Here is a 21,541-nt window from a genome sequence, read left to right as displayed (position 1 = left end):
ACAATTAAAAGTTTGTGCATTTGTTGATTTCTCTTTTTAGTTCTGTAGTTTTTGTCTGGTTTTTTTGAAGCTCTACTTTTGGGCACATACATTTATAATTCTTAGATGTTCCTGATCAACTGATCTTTTCTTCTGCTGTATGCAATATTCTGTTAAGGCCATTCAGTGAACTATTCATTTAGTTATTGCATTTTTCAGCTCTACAATTCATTCATTCATTATTAGAATATGTTTTATTTTAATTCTTTCAACATATTTATAATGGCTGTTTTGAAATTTGTGTCTGCTAAATCCACTATCTAGGCCACCTGTTCCACCTGATTCAGGAGCTAACTCCAACTCTTATCTAAGCCATACTGACATCAATCTCTTTCACTTCCTTCACTTCAAGGCAAGCTCCCCATAAAGGTTTCTCTAAGTAATATACAATGCTGAATTCCAACAAAAGTACTACAGAGATACCACAGGTTCGGCTGCAGACCACTGCAATAAAATGAATATCACAATAAAGCAAGTCATGAATTTTTTAGTTTCCCAGTTCATATAAAAGTTATGTTTACACTATACTGTAGTCTATTAAGTGTGCAATATCATTATGTCTAAAAAAACAATGTATGTACCTTAATTTAAAAATACTTCATTGCTAAAAAATACTAACCATCATCTGAGCCATCAACTAGTCATAATCTTTTTGCTGGTGGAGGGTCCTGGCCCAATGTTGATGGCTGCTGACTAAGCAGGGTAGTAGTTGCTGGTAGCTGTGGCAATTTAGTAAAATAAGACAATAATGAAGTTTGCCACATCAATTGATTCTTCCTTTCATGAACAATTTCTCTGTAGCATGCAATGCTGTTTGATAGGATTTTACCCACAGAATTTCTTTCAATAGTGTAATCAGTCCTCTCAAACCCTGTTGCTGTTTTCTCAACTAAGTCTATGTAATATTCTAAATCCTTTGCTGTTGTTTCAACAATCTTCACCTTCACCAGGAGTAGATTCCATCTCAAGAAACCATTTTCTTTGCTTATCCCTAAGAAGCTACTCCTCAACCATCAGAGTTTTGTCAAGAGTTTGCAGCAGTTCAGTCCCATCTTCAGGCTCCACTTTTAATTCTAGTTCTCTTGCTGTTCCCACTCCACATCTGCAGTTACCTCCTCCACTGAAGTCTAGAACCCCTCAAAGCCATCCATGAGGGTTGGAATCAACTTCTTCCAAACTCCTGTTAATGTCGATGTTTGACCTCTTCCAGTGAATTCATGAGTGTTCCTAAAAGCATATGGAATGCTGAATCCTTTCCAGAACACTTTTAATTTCCTTTGCCCAGATCCATCAGAGGAATCACTATGGCAGCTATATTTTTATGAAATATATTTCTTAAATAGTAACGTTTAAAAGTCAAAATTGTTTGTTGATCCATGGGCTGCACAATGGATGTTGTGTTATTAGCAGGCATGAAAACAACATTAATCTCATTGTACATCTCCACCAGAGCTCTTGGGTGACCAGGTACAGTTTCAATGAGCAGTAATAGTTTGAAAGGAATCTTTTTTTCTGAGCAGTAAGTCTCAACAGTAGGCTTAACATATTCAGTAAACCATGTTGTTAGCAGATGTACCTTGGTGGTCAGAATGGTAAATGAGCACTGGCTTCAACTTAAATCCACCAGTTACATTAGCTCCTAACAAAAGAGTCAGCCTGTCCTTTGAAGCTTTGCAGCCAGGCAGTACTTCTCTTTAGAGTCCTAGATGGCACCTTCTTCCAATAGAAGGCTGTTTTGTCTACACTGAAAATCTACTGTTTACCGTCACCATCGTAATGAATTATCTTAGCCAGAACTTCTACATAACTTGCTGCAGCTTCTGCATCAGCACTTGCTGCTTCACCTTGCAGTTTGATGTTACAGAGACAGCTTTGTTCCTTAAACCTCACGAACCAATCTCTGCTAGCTTCAAACTTTTCTTCTGCAGCTTCCTCACCACATTCAGCCTTCATATAACTGTAGAGAGTTAGGGCCTTGCTCTGGATTATGCTTTGGCTTAGGGGAATGTTGTAGCTGGCTTGATCTTCTATCCATACCACTAAAACTTTCTCCATATCAGTAATTTCGCTTTCTTATCATTTGTATGTTCAGTGGAGTAGGACTTTTAACTTCCTTCAAGAACTTTTCCTTTGCATTCACAACTTGGCTAAATGTTCAGCACAAGAGGCCTAGCTTTTGGTCTATCTCAGCTTTCGACATGCCTTCTTCACTAAGCTTAATCATTTTCAGCTTCTGATGTAAAGTGAGAGATGTGCAACTCTTCCTTTCACTTGAATACTTGGGGGCCACTGTAGGGTTATCAGCTGGCCTAACTTCAATATTGGTGTGTCTCAGGGAATAGGGAGGCCCAAGGAGAGGGAGAGAGAAATGCAGGAAAGTCCAGTAAGTGTAACAGTCAGAATACAAACAACATTTATCAATTAAATTTGCAGTCTTATGTGGGCATGGTTCATGGTACCCCAAAACAAGAGTAACATCAAAGATCGCTGATCACAAATCACCATCACAATTATAACAATAATGAAAAAGCTTGAAATATTGCAAGAATTATCGAAATGTGACACAGAGACGTGAAGTGAGCAAATGCTGTTGGAAAAATGGTGCCCAAAAGACTTGCTTAACACAGGGTTGCCACAAACCTTCAATTTATTAAAAATGCAGTATCTGCAAAGCACAATAAAATGATGTATGCCTATACAATACTTAAAAGGTCATGTGATATCCTGAAGAGAACATCTATTAACCCATAGACCTGGATTCAAATCCCAGATCTGGTTCGATAACCTCGGACAAGTTACAAAACCTTTGATCCACTTTCCTCATATCTCTTTCACAGAGTAATCATGACAATCAGCCCTAAATGTACATCAGGAAAACTAGTCATCAGCATTTATTTACTACCTGTGTCCAACAGACACTTCTTGTTTATAGTTAAGTCACTTTGCAAATAATTTACAGAATAAATAATAAAAGGATTGTGGAAAAAACCTTGTATGAGATATTTTAGTAGGAATTTAAACATAGCAACCCCCCCAAAAATAAACATAGCAAACCCAAACTTTCTATATTTTATATATATAATACATATTTAAAACAGTCAATTTTTCTGGTTTTGAAGGTATGTATATCAAATGGTCAGTATCTTTTGAATGTAAGTGCTTAAACTGTCGTGTATGAAACTAAAACATCTATCTTGTAAATACTGATTCCAGATTTCCAATCTCTAAAATGTTCTACTTTATTACTTGTGGGGTTTTTTTTCTTATATTTTGCTATCAAAAGGCAATGCTGATTCCAGATTAGAAATATATATTTAATAGATTCTAGCATATTATTACCTCTTGTTCTTCTTCTACTTTTCAAAATGCAATACATTTGTAATTTTTGATGGCTCAGAATTTTGTTGAAGGATGGCCATCTCTGCTCCATAACTGCAAAAAACATTTTCATATTTGGTTTATAAATCCCAAATAGAATGATGAATCCAATTAATGTTTTCATTTCTGTATCAGTTATTTCCTTGTAAGCACTTCTGTTTACACATCAGACTTCAGGATCTGTCCACTTATGAACCATATCAAGTGAATTTTGGTGCACAAACATCATAAAAGATGAAAAATACTGTAACATGACTTCCTAGGGAAAAATGGGATGATTCAGATTCTAGTCACAAAGTACTGCATGATGAACACCTTCTTGTTGAATGACTAAATGGATGAGAATAGCAGGTATCTTTTTGTTCTTAGAAATATATCACTAACTCAGTATTTCTTGGGTTTGGGAAAACTAATCTATAATATCATCCACTCAATTTCACCATCATAATTAGAGTGTTGCTATCTGTATTTATCTTCTGATTCTACTGATAACAGTAAACAATTTTCCTCTGTCAGTTTTCATCTCTTTGTCATTATGAGCAGAAAAAAAATACCTAAACTCTCAAGTATGTTCAATGAAAACTAAAGGGGAAAAAAACAAAAAAAGACTAGACCTAAATGGCATCTACAGACTTTTATTACACCTTCTTGAAGGATGCTATACTTTGGGCAACACAATAAGAAAACTGAAGGATAATAGTGATAATTTCATTACTTCATTGTCCCTCTAGGTCATTCAATCATTCTGCTATATTCTTGTTATTTTAGTGGTTGGGCATGATGGAGAAAAACTGATGGGTAATGATGAAATAATTCTTAAGATGATGATAAATTTTCTAGTTGTGCTTTGGAAGACTTCTTATAAAGAATAAAAGTCATAAAGTAAAAATCTTAACAAATCAGAACCACTCAAAATACATACTCAAAAACGAAATTGGGTCCAACAGACCCTGATGATATACTATGGGTTAAATAAAATATATATGAAATATTCCCTCCTCCATTATTTGATCACATATTATTTTGTGTTAATCTTCTAGTATTCTGTCTCATCTCCTAAAATTTCTATCAAAGAGCATTGCTAACATGCACATAAGAAGATGATCATCATCATCTGCCACCAGGGCAACGCAAATCAAGCCCATTATCCAATGAGATACCACTTCCACCCTAGGATGGCTATAATAGAAAAGGCACACAATAAAAGGTGTTGGCAAGGATATGAAAAAACTGGAAGCCTCATAATTGTTAGAGTAAACTGGTGCAGCCTCTTTAGAAAACAGTCGAGGCAGTACAAAAGATTAAACGTATGACCCAACAATTCCACTCCTAGAGAAATGAAAACATGTCCAAGAGAAATGAAAACATTACACCCCTACAAAACCTTATACACAAATGATCACAGCATTTTTCATAACAGCCAAAAGTGAAAACAACCCAAATGTCCATCAACTGATGAACAGATAAACAACTGTGATATACCCATACAATGAAATATCACTCAGTCATAAAAAAGGAATAAAATGCCACTATATGCTACAACATAGATGACCCTGAAAGCCTTACATTAAATGAAAGAAGCCAGACACAGTAGGTCACATATTGTATGATTCCATTTATATAAAATGTCCAAAATAAGCAAATCTATAGAGATGGAAAGTAAATTACTGGTTGCCAGAAGTTTGGAGGATGAGGGAGGGTACCTGGTAATGAGAGGTGGGTTTCTTTTCGGACTGATAAAATGAAAATGTCGGACTTCCCTGGTGGTGCAGTGGTTAAGAATCTGCCTGCCAATGCAGGGGACACGGGTTCGAGCCCTGGTCTGGGAAGATCCCACATGCTGCAGAGCAACTAAGCCCATGCGCCACAACTATTGAGCATTCACTCTAGAGCCCACGAGCCACAACTACTGAGCCCACGCGTCACAACTACTGAAGCCCACGTGCTCTAAGGGCCCACATGCCGCAACTACTAAGCCCACGTGCCACAACTTCTGAGTCCGTGTGCTGCAACTACTGAAGCCCGCACACCTAGAGCCAGTGCTCCACAGCAAGAGAAGCCACTGCAATGAGAAGCCTGCACGACACAACGAAGAGCAGCCCCCTCTCACCTCAACTAGGGAAAGCCCATGCGCAGCAACGAAGACCCAACGCAGCCAATAAAGAAATTAACTAATTAATTAATTAAAAATGAAAATGTCCCGGAATTAGATAGTGGTGGTTGCACAACTTTGCAAATATACTGAAAACCACTGAATCACACACTTTTAAAGGGTAAATTTTAAGGTATGTGAATTATATCTCAATAAAAAATATTTTTTAATTAAGAAAAAAACTGGAAATCAAGGAGCTCTAATCTAATATAGTGGTATACCCAACAGAGTCAAGTCACTTGTCACAAAGCAAAGTAGGTGGTAATGTCCATAAAGAATTCAAGTTTCTTGATTTCAAGCTGTTTCCTGGCTTTCCTTTGGACCACGTCAGTCTTGATAAAAGTTCTAAATAGTCATTAATATGTCAGAGTAAGTCAAGCAGTTCACCTACCCGAAGAATAGGAACTCCAAAGTCTCTCAAATTCAAAGTATATGTGAGTTAATATTAAGAAGTGAAATAAATTATCTTGACCCCTGGCTTGCTGATCAAAAGAAAAGGTCTGAATGAAAAGAAGCAAAGTGACGATTTCTAGAACATCTAAAGACCAGCCTTTAATTTAAAACAGCAAGAGAATTAATATACAATTAGAAAAGTTTCCTTAAGAAGAACAGAACAGCTACTTCTTAGTTAACTAGGAAAAGACATGTTTATTCTTGTGATAAACATGTATTAAGCATCTGCTATGTATCAAATACTATGCTAGGTGCTCCGGGCCTATGAAAATGAAGAAGGCCCAATCCTTGTCAACGAAAAACTCACAACTGGGTGGAACAGATCAAAATACAGATAGCTACACCATTCAGGAGCTGTAACAGTGGTATATTCAAAGAACTATGGTAATAAAAGGAAGAAAGAGGTGAAAATAGGGAAGGAGGGAGGAAGGAAAGCAGGAATGGAGGAAGGGAAGGAGGAAGGAAAAAGGTGAAACAAAGAGAAAAAGGAAGGTTACCTCCTTTCAGAGTAATGCTGACACTTGAGCTGGGCATTAAACAATGAGTAAAATAGAAAGAAAGACTACCTAGATACAATGAAGAGTATGGGCAACAACATGAAGATATTTAACTGCATCATAAATCCAAAAACAATGGTGCAGTATAGCATCAATATAAAGTTCAGGGAGATGAAGCTGAGGGCTAGGGTTGAAAATGTGGCATTAGAGGTAGGTCTGTGTGTTTATTAGTGTACCACAGCTTAAGGCAGCAATGTTATAGATGGAGCAAAGGTAACAGAGATTAGAGGAAGGAGACAATTGGAGGTGACACAATAATCCATGCTATTTATCATTAAAATAATTATTTTTTAAAATCTCATTTCTTCTAATTACTTTGTTTTCATATAAAAACCCAGAATCTCAAAACATCAGGGATGATGTAAGGAATCAGATGAACGAATGGATTAGGTGCTAAACCCTATATAGATCAGGACACTACTACATACCTTCTTCTTATAAAAATCCACAGTGAAGCAGAAGCTCCTAGGCATGTCTCATGTCCACAAACTGGCTGGAGACAACACAGAAGCCCTAACGTTCCAGCATCAAAGCAAATGGTTAAACTCATTTCACCAATTTTCTCTTAACATACACAAAAAAGGATCAAATGGAAATTCTAGAAACAAAAAGTCCAATAATTCACCAGATGTGACAGAACAGAGAGCCAGAGATCTTGAAGCTAGATCAGTGAAAAGTACCCAATATAAGGAACAAAAAGGAAAAGAACAAAGGAAAATTAATAAAGCCAGAATGACCTATGAAACAATGTCAAATAGTCTATCATATTTTAATTGGACAGTAAAAGCAAAGGAGAGAAAATGGGGCCATATTTTTTTTTAAAAGAAATAATGACCAAAAATATCTCAAATTTGGATGAAAACCCCTTCTTATTGATCCTAGGTTAGCAAATTCCAAGCAGAATAAAGAAAACCACACTGAGGCGCATCACAGACTGCTTAAATCTAAAGATAAAGAAAAAAATCTTGAACACTACCAGAGGAGGTAGGGCTGGGGAAGGGCATATTACACACAAGAAAATAAAAGTATATTATAAATGACAGCTGACTTTTCTCCAGAAATAATGGAGACCAAGGATGATGGAACATCTTCAAAGGTCTGAAAGATGGGGAAAACCCAAAAAACTCAATATTCCACACCCCAAAAAAATATGAGGATGAAATAAAGACCTTTGCAAGTAAACAAAAGCCTACAAAATGTGTTGCCTACAGTCCTGCACTACAAGAAACGCCAAAGGATGTTGTTAGGCTAAAGAGGAAAGATTGAAATTTGGATTTATAGAAAAGAACATCAGAAAAGATAAAAAATTAGGAAAATATTTTAGTCAAAATAACTTCCTTAAAACACAACTAACCTTTTAAGGCAAATAAAACAAATCCTAAGGTGGGATTTATGATGCAAGGAGAAGTACAAGATATGACAACAGCACAAAGAAAAGGATGGGTAGATAAATGGAATTATACTGTTGTAGGGTTATTACGCTTGTGAAACGGATGGGAAGAGGCAAGTAGTAAGTGGTATGAAGTGTGAGGTGTAAAGTGAAAAGTGGTATAATATTACATCAAAATAGACTTTGATAAGTTAATAATACATACTGTTAAGCTCTAGAATGACTACTGAAAAATAAAGAAAAGGAGCATATAGCTAATAAGCCATTAGAGAAAATAAAATAGAATACTATATTTGATTAACCACAAAGGTTGCAAAAATGAAGCAACACAGAAACAAAAGAAAAAAAAGAACCAAACCAATAATCATATTAAATACAGACTAAGCACTCCAATTAGAAGGCAGAGGCTGTTACACTGAATTTAAGAAGGAAGAGTCAATAGCTACATGCTGTTTATAAGACACACACTTTAAATACAAAGACATTTATAGATTAAAAGCAAAATACTAGAGGGGCTTCCCTGGTGGCGCAGTGGTTGAGAGTCCGCCTGCCGATGCAGGAGACACAGGTTCATGCCCCGGTCCAGGAGGATCCCACATGCCGCGGAGCCGCTGAGCCTGCGTGTCCGGAGCCTGTGCCCCGCAATGGGAGAGGCCACAACAGTGAGAGGCCCACGTACCGCCAAAAAAAAAAAAGCCAAATACTAGAAAAAAATATACCATGAAGTTGCACAAGAAAGCTTTAGTAGCTATATTAATATCAGACAAATAAAGTTTTAAGACAAAGAGTATTTGAAGAAATTAAGAAGAACATTTCATAAAGATAAAAGAACAATTCAACAGGAAGATTAAACACTCCATACATAAATATTAATTTGAAATGGATCACAGACCTAAATGTAAAAATTAAAACTATAAAACCTACAGAAGAAAACAGAGGAGAAAATATTTATGACCTTGGTTGATTTCCTGGACAGGACACACAAGTCGTTAATCATTAAATGAAAAGTTAATAAATTAGACTTCATCAAATCTAAAACTTCTCTTTTTAAGACATTATTATGAAAACAAAAAGGCAAATCACATTTTGAAAAAATGTTTACACAATATAAATCCAAGAAAAGACATATCTAAAATATACATAAAACTCTTACAACTCAGTAATAATGACAACCAAATTTTAAAAGAAAAAAAATTGCAAAAGACTTTAAAAGAACTTTAAGAAGTGAAGATATACAAACGACAGCTAAGCACATAAAAAAGATGCTCAAAATCAATGGTCATCAGGAAAATTCAAAATAAAACCATTATGAGACACTACATCACATCCTCTAAAATGACTAAAATTAAAAAGATAGAGGGAACTCTACTCAGTACTCTGTAATAACCTATATGGGAAAAGAATCTTTAAAAAAGTGGATATATGTATATGTATAGCTGATTCACTTTCCTGTACAGCAGAAACTAACACAACATTGGAAATCAACTATACTCCAATAAAAAGTAATTTTAAAAAAGATAGGTGATATCAACTGTCAGTCAGGATATGGAGCAACTGGAACTCACATGTCTTGCTACTGGGAATGTAAAATACACAACCACTTTGGAGAAAGATTTAGCAGTTTCTTATCAAGTTAATGTTCCATCTACCCTTTAACATAACAATCCTTCCATTATTCAAGAGAAACAAAAGCATATGTCCATAGAAAACTTGTATAAGAATTTCTTAGTAGCTTGTTCATAATAGCCCTAAACTGAAAACAACCCAAATGTCCACCAAGAGATAAATGGACAAAAAATTGTGGTATAGTCATACAATGGAATACTACTTAGCAATAATAAGAAACAACTGACATATGCAATAGCATCACAGACATTATGCTGAATGAAAGAAGGTAGACATAGAGTATATACCAAATGATTCCATTTATGTGACGTTCCATCATATGAGATTTACGTGAATTAATCTGTTATGGAAAAATCTACTATGGACTTAAAGATCACTATCTAAAACTGAGGCCTGAATACAACTTTGTTTTAAAGATTGAGATAATGCATGTAAAAGAGCCCCCTTGGGCTTCCCTGGTGGCGCAGTGGTTGAGATTCCGCCTGCCGATGCAGGGGACGCGGGTTCATGCCCCGGTCCGGGAGGATCCCACATGCCGCAAAGCGGCTGGGCCCGTGAGCCATGGCCACTGAGCCTGTGCGTGCGGAGCCTGTGCTCCACAACAGGAGAGGCCACAACAGTGAGAGGCCCGTGTACGGCAAAAAAAAAAAAAATAGCCCCCTAGTCTGTAAAGCTATATACAAATGTAGGCATTATTATTAACTTGCATCAACAATTCTGGTACAGCAAGTTAACGTCCTCCTGGAGAAGGCAATGTCTTAGTCTGTAAAATCCCAAAGAAAGATCACAAACTAGAATTGTCCAGCTCTGAACACATCTTCCAAAACCGAATCACCTGCCAACTTCAAGATGTGTCAAAGATGAACAATGGACTTAAATGCCTTTATTTTCATCATTATAAAATATCACTTCAAATAAAGTACATTTTAATTATTCCAATAACTTCTGACTGAAATTTTATGTCAGTACAAAGCCCCCTGCTCTACTACACACTGATATGACCTTTCTTTAACAGCTCTTAGATTAGAAACAGCCTAATAAAAATGCCATTATCTGATTAAATATAAATAAACCCAAGAAGTTAATATTAATTTCATATTCCTGGGGAAAGCAGTCCCTGTCATAAATAGCTAGCCATTCCAAATGGCTAAATCTGTGAATTTTATGTTTTAACTAACTATATTATCATGTATATATGCTCATTGGTAAAGTGAATCATCACAGACTATTCTCTGCTCTCAGTGCACACCATATCAAGAGCCTCAGACATAGTACTGGATCCCTTTTGCCCGACTTCTTTGGCTTCAGACCATGTGTCTCAATGTTTTTTCTCTCCCAGTTTAGATATGGCAATCCAATTTTAAAGTTTTTTTTTTTTTTTTTTTTTTTACCCTCCATCATCTTAGGGTGCTGCTCCTGGGTAGCTGCCCACAACTCCAAGGTACAGCATTTGCATGCACCATATAGACAGAGTGAACATCCTTCCCGTTTTAGTCTTGGTTTATACCTATTGCCTATACATAATTGAGAAAAATGTCTTTTTATTCTCAGAAGTTTCTAGTTTGGGCAACAGGTTAAATAATCACTCTACTCAGACCACAAAAATAGGCTACCAACAGTCAATACACAGTAGGCACTCAAAGGCAGGTAGCTTGGGTGGCTAACTGGCTGAATGAATGTATGGACAAAAACTATTCCAATGCCAGCTCAGGTCTCTGGAACATTCTTGTTGAACAAATACAGTCTTTTATTACTTTTACACTGATTATCAAATTAATCTAAGTGTTGCCCAGAAAAGATTATTACGGAACTCACTCTTAATCAATGGATTAAAAATACTATGTAAGAGTGAAGTAAGTCAGAAAGAGAAAAACAAATACCATATGTTAACACATATATATGGAATCTAAAAAAAAAAAAAAAAGGTTCTGAAGAACCTAGGGGCAGGACAGGAATAAAGACTCAGACGTAGAGAATGGACTTGAGGACATGGGGAGGGCGAAGGGTAAGCTGAGATGAAGTGAGAGAGTGGCACTGACATATATACACTACCAAATGTAAAATAGATAGCTAGTGGGAAGTAGCCACATAGCACAGGGAGATCAGCTCGGTGCTTTGTGAGGGGTGGGATAGGGAGGGTGGGAGGGAGACGCAAGAGGGAGGGGATATGGGGATATATGTATACATATAGCTGATTCACTCTGTTATACAGCAGAAACTAACACAACACTGTAAAGCAATTATACTCCAATAAAGATGTTAAAAAAATTAACAATATGTAATTAGTATACTGACTGTAGTATAGTAAATGGTTCCTCTAAATGTTAAGGATACTTAAAAACAGTATATTCTGTTAAGCAATTAATAGTTGGCCACATCTTGTTTTTAAATCATCAGTGCCTTAACCTAATCTTTTTAGAAATTATTTAAGTTGAAGATAAATAAGGTTTTACTACATCACAACTGATTTCCAAGAGACAGACAGCTCACCTATATTTACTATAACTCATATAATATTTACTATAACTCACATATGATAGATAGTATAACTTGTATGTTACTAGCTTAGGTTAATTCAACACTGTCTTGTATCTCAGTATTTATCAAATTAACTATTGAATCTAAGCCTAAAAGAAAAAAACTTGATGCTCAAATGAACTTATGACTGGCAACAACCCACATGCTCTTCAAATGGTGACTAAACTGGTAAATCCGTAAGATGAACTATATGAAATAAAATGGAACTGCTGATACTAACAGCACAGATGGATCTTAAATGCATTATGCTAAGCGAAAGAAGTCAGACTCAAAAGGCCACCTACTGTATGAGACCCACTTATACGAATTTCTGGAAAAGGCAAAATTATAAGAACAAAAAATAGATCAGTGGTTGCCAGGACTTGGAGTGGGAGCAGGGGGGCACTGACTACCAAGGGGCAATACTGTTCTGTATCTTGACCATGGTGATGCTTACACTGTATGCACTGGTCAAACTACTAGAATTACACGCCAAAGAGTAAATTTTACCATGTATAATTTTTTTAAAAATTAATCTGAGGGCAAAAAAATTATTTTTTAAAAAGCAGTTTAGATCTGGAAAAGAAAAAAGGCCAACAGCAACAAACTGTTATTTCCCACCCTTAAGAACAGAGACTACTGCATGTGCAAGTAAAAGGCAGCTCTAACTAAACTGCTTTGACTAACAGTGTATTGTCAGGGTCTGTGCCAGCACTACTTTCTGTTTCTGCAGTGTTGTCTCTCTGAATCAGACCCTCATCTCTTATCTAACCCAATTTTTCAAATCCTCTCTGAATGCCTCTCTCAATGCTTAGTCTGGGTTTTCTAACCCTGGTTTGTCTAACTGACCGCCTTACATTCATAATCCACTTCTGCCTTAACATGCACTCTTGGCATCAACCCATTTCTTCACTCTTGACCTCATGTTAGTACTTACATTAATTCCCTTAATTCCTGATTCCATCTCAACTTTGTTCTGATGGGTTGCTCTTGATCATGTCCTCTTCTCAGCCTTCAAAAGGGGGTTCTTACCTATCATGAGTTAAAACTACGAAGGGTAATAATTTCTTCTCTCCTTGAAGTGCTTTAGAAGTGGCAAACTCTAAAGCCTCCCTTGGGAACCCTATGAGTGTTTTTTCACTCCAATAATATGATGTACTTATTTCTGTCCAACTGAACTCTTGCCTATCTTTAAGTTCTACTTCCTGCTTGGTTTTATTCAAAGACACAGATAAGACGTCAACTTCTTCCTTACAAAAATCATACATCTACTTTAAGACTATTATTAAACTTAATACTATCTTCCTTCTTCAAGGTACATACCTATGATTCCTGCAACACTGTTTATCACTTAATGCTATTATCTTATGTTCTCTCAAACCTCTCCAGTCTTTCTACAACCCTTTACAAATGAAACGACCAAAACAGGATACTAACAAATAACAGACAATTGACAAATAAATACAACACGATACTAACATGGCCAAAAAAGAATACCCTTTGAACAAAAGCAATCAGTCAACTATGTTATGGTCTCTTACATTATGACAGAGGGCAGGAGTAGAAAATAATCACAATCTCAGAACTTCCAAAAGTTAATTCTCTAGCAGTGAGCTGCTGTCTCCTCACAAACCAGGAGACCCCCAGTCTCCACAGCCATTGAGCACTTACAACCTCCCCACCCCAGGGAAGAAAAAGCATCCAAAAAACAAAAACCTCTTCTTACTATGAATTCACTGTAGTTATCTCTCCCAGGCCACGCAGGGGGCCTTCACGGGGTCTTAAACTTCTTAGCTATCATCTCATTTCTCTTAGAGCCCAAATGCTGCTACTTAATTATGCAATTGTTAAAACTACTTCTTATAATCTTTTATTTCCTTTAAAGTCAAAGTATCATTTTCCTGAGCCAGAGAAGAGGGAACAAGGTTGAGAAAAGATTAAGCTGGAAAGCAAAAAAAGAGAACTCTAGTTTTTTAGAAAACTGAATTTAGCTGATAGGATTTGTCTTTCCATAATGTGAGCAAAATACTTACCTTAAAGATAATTAAGAGGCATTTGTGAATTCCAGAATAAGAAGGCTTTTACCAAAAAAATTAGATCAAAAAACCAGACAAAAAAACAAAGCTAATGATAAGAGGAGAGATAAAGAGACAGGAATTAAAAAACAAAAAAACAAAACAAACAAACAAAAAAACAGACTGCAGGATACAGAAACAGGGCTATAATCAAGGGAAAAGAAAACAGAAATCTATCCCCAAAAAAGCAGCAGAGCTATGGATGCAAAATGTAATTTCACTTTGGGTTTCTTTTTAAAGAAAGCAATAATGTAGCTGTTTGTATTTAGTTTCAGGGAACTGAGAAAAATGGATTTCAGACCATCAATGTACATGGGAGAGTATCAAATATTAAGGGCTTTTATGACAAAAGCTTCTAGAAAATAAAGGATTGAGTCAGGAATAAATAATCATATAAAAGCACCTGTAATTAAACAATACTTTTCAAGTTGAAGTTGGCTTCTACACTTCTCTTGGTAACACACTGAACAGAGTTATACCATAAAAGTATGGGGAAGAAGAAGCTGTATGAGCTACTTCTAACTCTACCTCTTGGACCCATCTGGATCATGGCAGCAGGTAGCAAAATCCTAAGGGGTTAAAGTACACCCATCACCCAAGACCAAAAACTACTCCCACCCCACCTTGGCTCAATGGTTTTCTCCCACTGTGGTGAGGGTGGTTTTGGAAAAGCTCCTCAAATGCCAGGAAACACTGTAATACAAAAAGAAAAAACAATTCATAAGTACCAAAACTTAACTAACATTTTGGCTTCCCTTTCAAGGAAAACTGGTATAGTGGAAAAAACACCAGTCTAGGAACCAAGAAACCAAGTGTATTCTGCTTGTTGGGCACTCATTCTAAGATGTTTGTGGTACTCCAGGGATTTGGTGGGGAGGGCACCACTCACTCACTCACTGCTAAGGGTTACTAAACTAGTAGAATATATGCCAGAAGCTCCTGATGGCCATCTCTGTCACGAATTGGGCTGAAAATGAAGCCATCAGAGAGGCTAGCAGGACTAAGGGATGTAAAGAGACATCTCTGGTGATACAACTGAAGAATCCTCTCCAGTTCCAGCCCTTCCTGCAGATATTTTCTCCCTTAAGTGAGTCTGTAATAGGTTTCTGTGACTTGCAAGTAAGTCTGGCCAATACACTTGGGTTCTAATTCCACACTGAACTTGGGCAAGTCATTCCTCATTTACTGGCCTTACTTAGTTCCTCGTCTATAAAATGGGCCAGATCTGAGGTTTTCAAAACTTTTTTTAAGCAATAGAACTTTTTTAAACAAAAATCTTATTTTGATATCAAAAACTAAAATGATTTTATTCATATAAATGTATTTTATAAGATCAGATTTACAACATTTACTTCTGACCAAAATTAATAAGAACAATGGGTATTTAAATCTCACCTTGAGACTGAAAATAAAGATGACTGTTAGTAGAAATGTATTATCATATGTATATTTATCACATCAGTGATAAATGTATGATACTTATCATTCAAATGTATATTTACTACAATCACCGAAGTCAATGAGAACAATGATGTGTTTTGATAAAAATGAAACTTTAAAATTAAAGACTAATGGTAAAAGTTGAAAGCTTTTATTAACCTCCCAGGATTCAATTTATTTCTGTACTGTTTTGGTTGCATAGGAGTAAGACAACCCTGATTCAAAATGAATAGTTGCAAAGAATAACATGGTATTACTTATTCACCTGCCTTACCCCATGATATTATTTAATTAAAGGTAGAAAAAGCTTTTAAGTTCTGCACAAAAAAAACCTAACAGCACAAGATTTTTAAAATAGATATCCAATTGGTTAAAATTTAGTACATAATATAGTTCAGCATTTATGGGTGTTGTTTTTTCTTTTTTAATGATTTTAACCTCATTTAAAAATCAAATCTGAATCAAATGTTTACAGATTCCAATTAGTATCTTCACAGAACTCTAATAAAACAGCTAATCTCTAAACTCGATTAAGAAGATTTTTAGTCAGATTCACATACACTCACTACCCATCAGAAACTGTAATGAAGCAAATATAAAAAGTTATAATTTCTCTTTTTTTATAATAAGCCTGCTTTAAAGGAAAGAAAAATTTCACCAATTCCTATTCACAATCTTAGAGAGTTATGAATACAGACAAATAATAAACTGGGTCAAATAAGACTATTACAATAATCTATTCAATCTTATTGAGAACCAACTTGATGGGGCAGATCATAGAAGGTGCTATAAAACATTCATCATGTAAGAGTGCCTGCTTTACAACTGAGATGAATAACTCTCCATGCCCAACCTCAAGAAGTTAACAGTTTAGCAGAGCATACAATACAGCTGACCTTGAACAACACAGGTTTGAACTGCACGGGTCTACTCATACATGGATTTTTTTCAACATTAAATACTACAATTGCAGTTGGTTGCATCTGGAGATGTAGAACTGTGGATTCGCAGAAACCGTGTATACCAAGGGCTGACTATAAATTATACTTGGGATTTTCGACTGTGCAGAGGGTCAGTGCCTCTAACCCACGCATTGTTCAAGGGTGAACTTTACATTCATTCATTCATTCAACAAGAGTGTCTCCTCAGTGCCACCAGCCACTGTGCAAGAAACAGGGGCTAAAAAGTGAACAATACACATACTGTCCCTACCCTCTTAAGTTCAGACTTTAACCTAAAGGCAATAGATAACCAATGAAGATTTTAAACAAAGAGACCATATGATTAGGTTAACCTTTCTGAAAGATGGCTGGCTACTATAAACTGGAGATACTAAGCCCCAGGACAGAGAAACCAGTTAGGAACTACTACAATGCTGACAAAGTAACGGGAACTCAAAAGATGGAACAACAAACTCAGCTGAAGTATGTGAAAACAAAAAAACTTCAGAGGGTAATGTTGCAGCTCAATCTTAAAAAACAAGGAGTACGCAGACAAGTAGAGGGAGTTTGTGCAATAAGAGAAAACCATAGGAAAGGCATGTCTGGGAAACGTCAAGTATCGATAGTTCCTCACAGTGAGTCTTGAATGAGGTAAAATCATTGCTAGAAAGGCAGATTAAGGAAAAGATAGTAAAGGATATTTTATAACAAAGAAACATCTCCAGGACACTGGGGAGTGCTTTTAAGCAGGGTGATAACATGACCAGGCTTACACTTTAGAAAAATTCTTCCAGGGACAGTAGCCTGAAGAAGATGACAAGAAGTCTAACCATCCAAAAAAGAATGTGTGCTTGACAACAGATAAACTATCTCAAAGTCCTAATCTAACTAACAATTTATCATGACAACCAAATATGGTCCAAGCAAGTACTCTGAGCTTTAGAAACCAAGCAACTAGTACCAAGTTCAGGCCACAATGTATTTGACATGGCTTTGAAACCAAAAAAAAGGGACGTTTCTGCAGATAAAATACTAAAAATGTAACAATGGCAAAAGATAAATGGAATGAAGAGGAAAAAACAGCAACTAAGAAAACAAGGATATAACAGAAAATTTTACTTCAGGGTAAGAGTTACTTCCACTTGTCAATTACATACAGATTCACTTCTTCTATGTAATAATAAATTGTGGTTCCAACAAGCAATTCAAAAGCCAAATTTAATTTAATGCATAACACTTAAGAAAATAACCCAACAAAAACTAGATTAGAAACAGCAAACTATAACAGAGGACCAGCTCTATACTAGCTAGCTAGGTTCTCACTGCTTAAAAAGAAATCTCTCCCTGTCTGGCTGGTCCTTGAAGCATATCAACTAAAAGGGTAAGGTAAGGTGAGGTGGAATAGGGCAGGGTGGGTAAAGGAGGACTTGCTCTTTCACAAAGGTTCCTTATCAATGAACTAGACGAGTTCCTAAATGCTTTCATTCCAATTCTCTTTCTTTATATAACAAATATAACTCAGATTCAAACATGCCAACAGATACAACGAAGAATCCAATTATTTTATCTTAAGAAAATGAATCCTACCTTTCCCGGGTCATCCTTGGATCGAGGCACTTTAAGGAAACACTTGTTCAGCGACAGATTATGTCGTATGGAATTCTGAAATTAAAAAAGAAAGAAAAGCCATAAGGTCATTGGAATCCAAAAACCAAAACCCCCTTTAGAAACAGAATCAGAAACCTAAATATCTCTATGCACTGGAATACAATTACAAATGGAATAAGTTTTTTAAATGAGCTTCAAATTTAAACCTTTCTGATTTTCAAATTATGAATGCTACAAAGGGGAGTAGTTATTGGAAGACAGTTTCTAGTGCATTTTGCAAAACTCCAAATAATGGACTATATGTCCCATTTTAAATGTTTAGTAAGACCTTTCAACGATGCAGGAAGATGTCTGTGATTAATGTTAAATACCAAATATAAAATTGTATGCATATTATGATTTTAATTGTGATATATATATTTATTAGCTAATTTATTTATTCTTGGAAACAAGCCATAATGCAAAATGCTAAGAGTTATTCTACATGGAATTATAAGTGATGATTATTTTCCTCCATTCACTTTTCTGCAATGTTCAAATGATTTACAAGGCACATGTGTTACCACTATTTAATGAGTTTAAAAAGTTATAAACAAAAAATGTCACTGCTCCATTACAAGAGTACATAAAAACCAATTAGGTTCTCACTACAATATTTAAGAAAGAAAACCACATGGGAAGACACTGACTAGAGAAGCCAGCAAGAACACGTAGGTTCCTCAATGTAGCAAGAAAGAATAAACAACTTGGATGGAAGGAAAACACACTTAGAGACCTGGAGAATCTGTGACACAGGAAATCTTTCATGAATAAACAGGACTATGCCACAACTTTTACAGAAAATACCCAAAGGCCATTTCTTCTTAATTAAATGCTCTAAAATCCATTTCATAATTTTGTTTGTTCCAAAATGGCCAGGTATCTGGTGGAGGGGCTCCAATTGCATTTAGCCACTACTTAGAATTGGATGTTGGGCAGGGGGTTATTTTTTGGCATAATGTCATTTTATTCTTAATATAAAATTCGGAACTCTAACAATGCCTACATTAAAACTTGCCTCTCATGAGGCAATATTGGGATTAAAGAAGTTTTTAAAAGATGACCAGAGAATGTAAATTCAAGCCTATCTTATTACCAAACATCAATTAAAACTTATGAATGCGAGTTCTACCTCTACCTGGAATGTAAACAGCTACAAAGACTGATGATCCCTCCCAAACAATGAGAAACCAATGGGTAAGCCAAAAAAAAGTCTATTTTTAAGCCACATCAGAGAGCTGAGGTTGCAAAGCAGCCCAACAAATAAAATTCCTAAGAGGGATGAGCCCATTCAAGGAGAAAGGGGACAAACTGTCTCACTTTTCGGCAGAATATGGGAGAAAGAGATGGCCACCATCCAAGCACCCAAGAAATTAGCTAAAATTTGAAAGGCCAAGCATGGTATCAGTTTAAAGTAGCAAGGATCCCAGACACAAAGGAAATTTCCACTCACTCTCAAGCTCAGAAGAAGCTCTTGGACCTTCACCATATGCTCACAAGAAAGACTGGGGGCAGGAAAGGAAAACAGAGAAAGTCTCCTCCTTGGTGGCATAAGCAGGAAGGAGGTAACTGATGGCCACGAGGGGGAAAAAAGCCACACCACCTTCTACAGATCTTACACAGCAAAAAACTTAAGTTTGAGGTAGGGGTAACAAAACTTCTCACCCACAGGGCTCTGGCAAAGATTACTTCTGAGGAAAGAATGGAAACAAAGCCCTTCTGCCTCTAGGGAGGGATAGGAAACACTTTCCCAGGATACAGGCAAAGACCTGCTGATGGAGGAAGCAAAATCCTTTTACCTATGAGACAAGTGTCAGAAACTACCCAGGGGCCAGTATCCTACACCAATACACCATGCTGAGGTGGAGGGTGACTGTAGCTGGGAAAGGGACAGGAAACTCCCACGCAAAGGTAACTGGATAAGCAAGGATAACTAACCTGGCTGAGGGAAAAAAAAAAAACACTGAAAAAGCCCCACCCCCAAGTCCAACGGCCTGAATAAGACTAAGGCTGGATCAAGACACCACCCCGCCAAAAAAAAAAAAAAACACCAGCCCCTACCACAAGCCCAGCAGTGAATAACAAGTAATGACAACCTTCAGAGAGGGGAGGGGCAGGAGCATGGACAGAGACCCCTATCTGTAGCAAGGTGGGCAGAGACAACTAAACCTAAAGAGAAAACAGGAAAACTGAGAAAACCCTACAGCACCCAAGCCTCCCACTCCAAGCACAAGGTAACAGGAGTCTACTGCAGGAGGAATGTAAAGTCTGTGGTATACTAATGGCAAAGATACCAACAACAAAACCCAAATCCAGCTCAACTACTGATGAGTGTAATTCGACTCCCCACACAAATGGCCTGTGAAAAAAGATGCTTGTCCATTTACAGGTACAAATAGTATTTACTTCTATCTCTACCATTCTTTTACACATGTAGCTGGAACTCAATCAAAAATTGCAAGACACATGGAAAAGCAAGAAAAAAGAAAAAAGCCCATTGTCAAGAGATAAAGTAATCAACAAAACCCAACTGAGAGATGACGTTATCAGACAAGAACTTTTAAAAAGCTATGACTAGGACTTCCCTGGTGGCGCAGTGGTTGAGAGTCCGCCTGCCAATGCAGGGGACACAGGTTCGTGCCCTGGTCCGGGAAGATCCCACATGCCGCGGAGCGGCTGGGCCCGTGAGCCATGGCCGCTGAGCCTGCGCGTCCGGAGCCTGTGCTCCGCAACGGGAGAGGCCACAACAGTGAGAGGCCCGCGTACCGCAAAAAAAAAAAAAGCTATGACTAATATGTTCAGGCACCAAGTAGAAAAAAGTGCACAACTTGCATAAAGAGATGGGGAATTTCAACAGAGATGTGTAAGCTATAAGAAAGAGTCAAATGTCAATGATAGAAATAAAAAACATGATAAAAGATAAAGGATTCCCTAGATGGTTCATCAGTAGACTGGACCCAATTAGAGAAAGGCTCAGGTTATCTTGAGGCTAGATCAATAGAAATTATCCAAAATAACACACATGCACGTGGGCATGCACATATACACAGATACAAAAAAAAAAAAGATCATCCAAGAACTGTGGAACAATACATGTAATTAGAGTCCCAGAAGGAGAAATGGAAAAGAATAGGGTAGAAGAAAAATTTGAAGATGTAACAGACAAGAATCATCCAAAAGTAATGCAGGACATCAAATCACAGATGCAAGAATTTCAGAGAACACCAAGCAGAAGGAATTAAAAATCCACACAACTATATTCATTATAGCCCAAAAGCTGAAAATCAAAATGAAGAGGACATCTTGAAGGGCAGCAAGAGAAAAAA

At 36.7% G+C, this 21,541-nt stretch overlaps 1 protein-coding gene across 15 annotated transcripts in view; it reads right to left on the bottom strand.

Annotated features, from left to right (window-relative positions):
• The window catches only part of FOXJ3 (forkhead box J3), a 126,938-nt gene that overhangs the window by 59,466 nt on the left and 45,931 nt on the right, over nt 1–21,541 (bottom strand). For 14 of the 15 annotated variants that reach the window (XM_089895040.1, XM_089895000.1, XM_089895008.1 and 11 more), the window contains one exon: nt 18,156–18,230. In XM_089895040.1, the coding sequence (XP_089751166.1) occupies nt 18,156–18,230 (75 nt within the window). Of the gene's footprint in view, nt 1–14,810; nt 14,881–18,155; nt 18,231–21,541 lie in introns of all 15 variants that reach the window. The other variant, XM_089895047.1, reaches the window with a different exon arrangement.

Source organism: Delphinapterus leucas, chromosome 1, assembly GCF_059928025.1.
Source record: "Delphinapterus leucas isolate spDelLeu-1000000601 "Yukka" chromosome 1, BTC_Dleu_Yukka2, whole genome shotgun sequence".
Lineage (NCBI taxonomy): Eukaryota > Metazoa > Chordata > Mammalia > Artiodactyla > Monodontidae > Delphinapterus > Delphinapterus leucas.
This window is presented reverse-complemented; position numbering and strand designations above follow the sequence as displayed.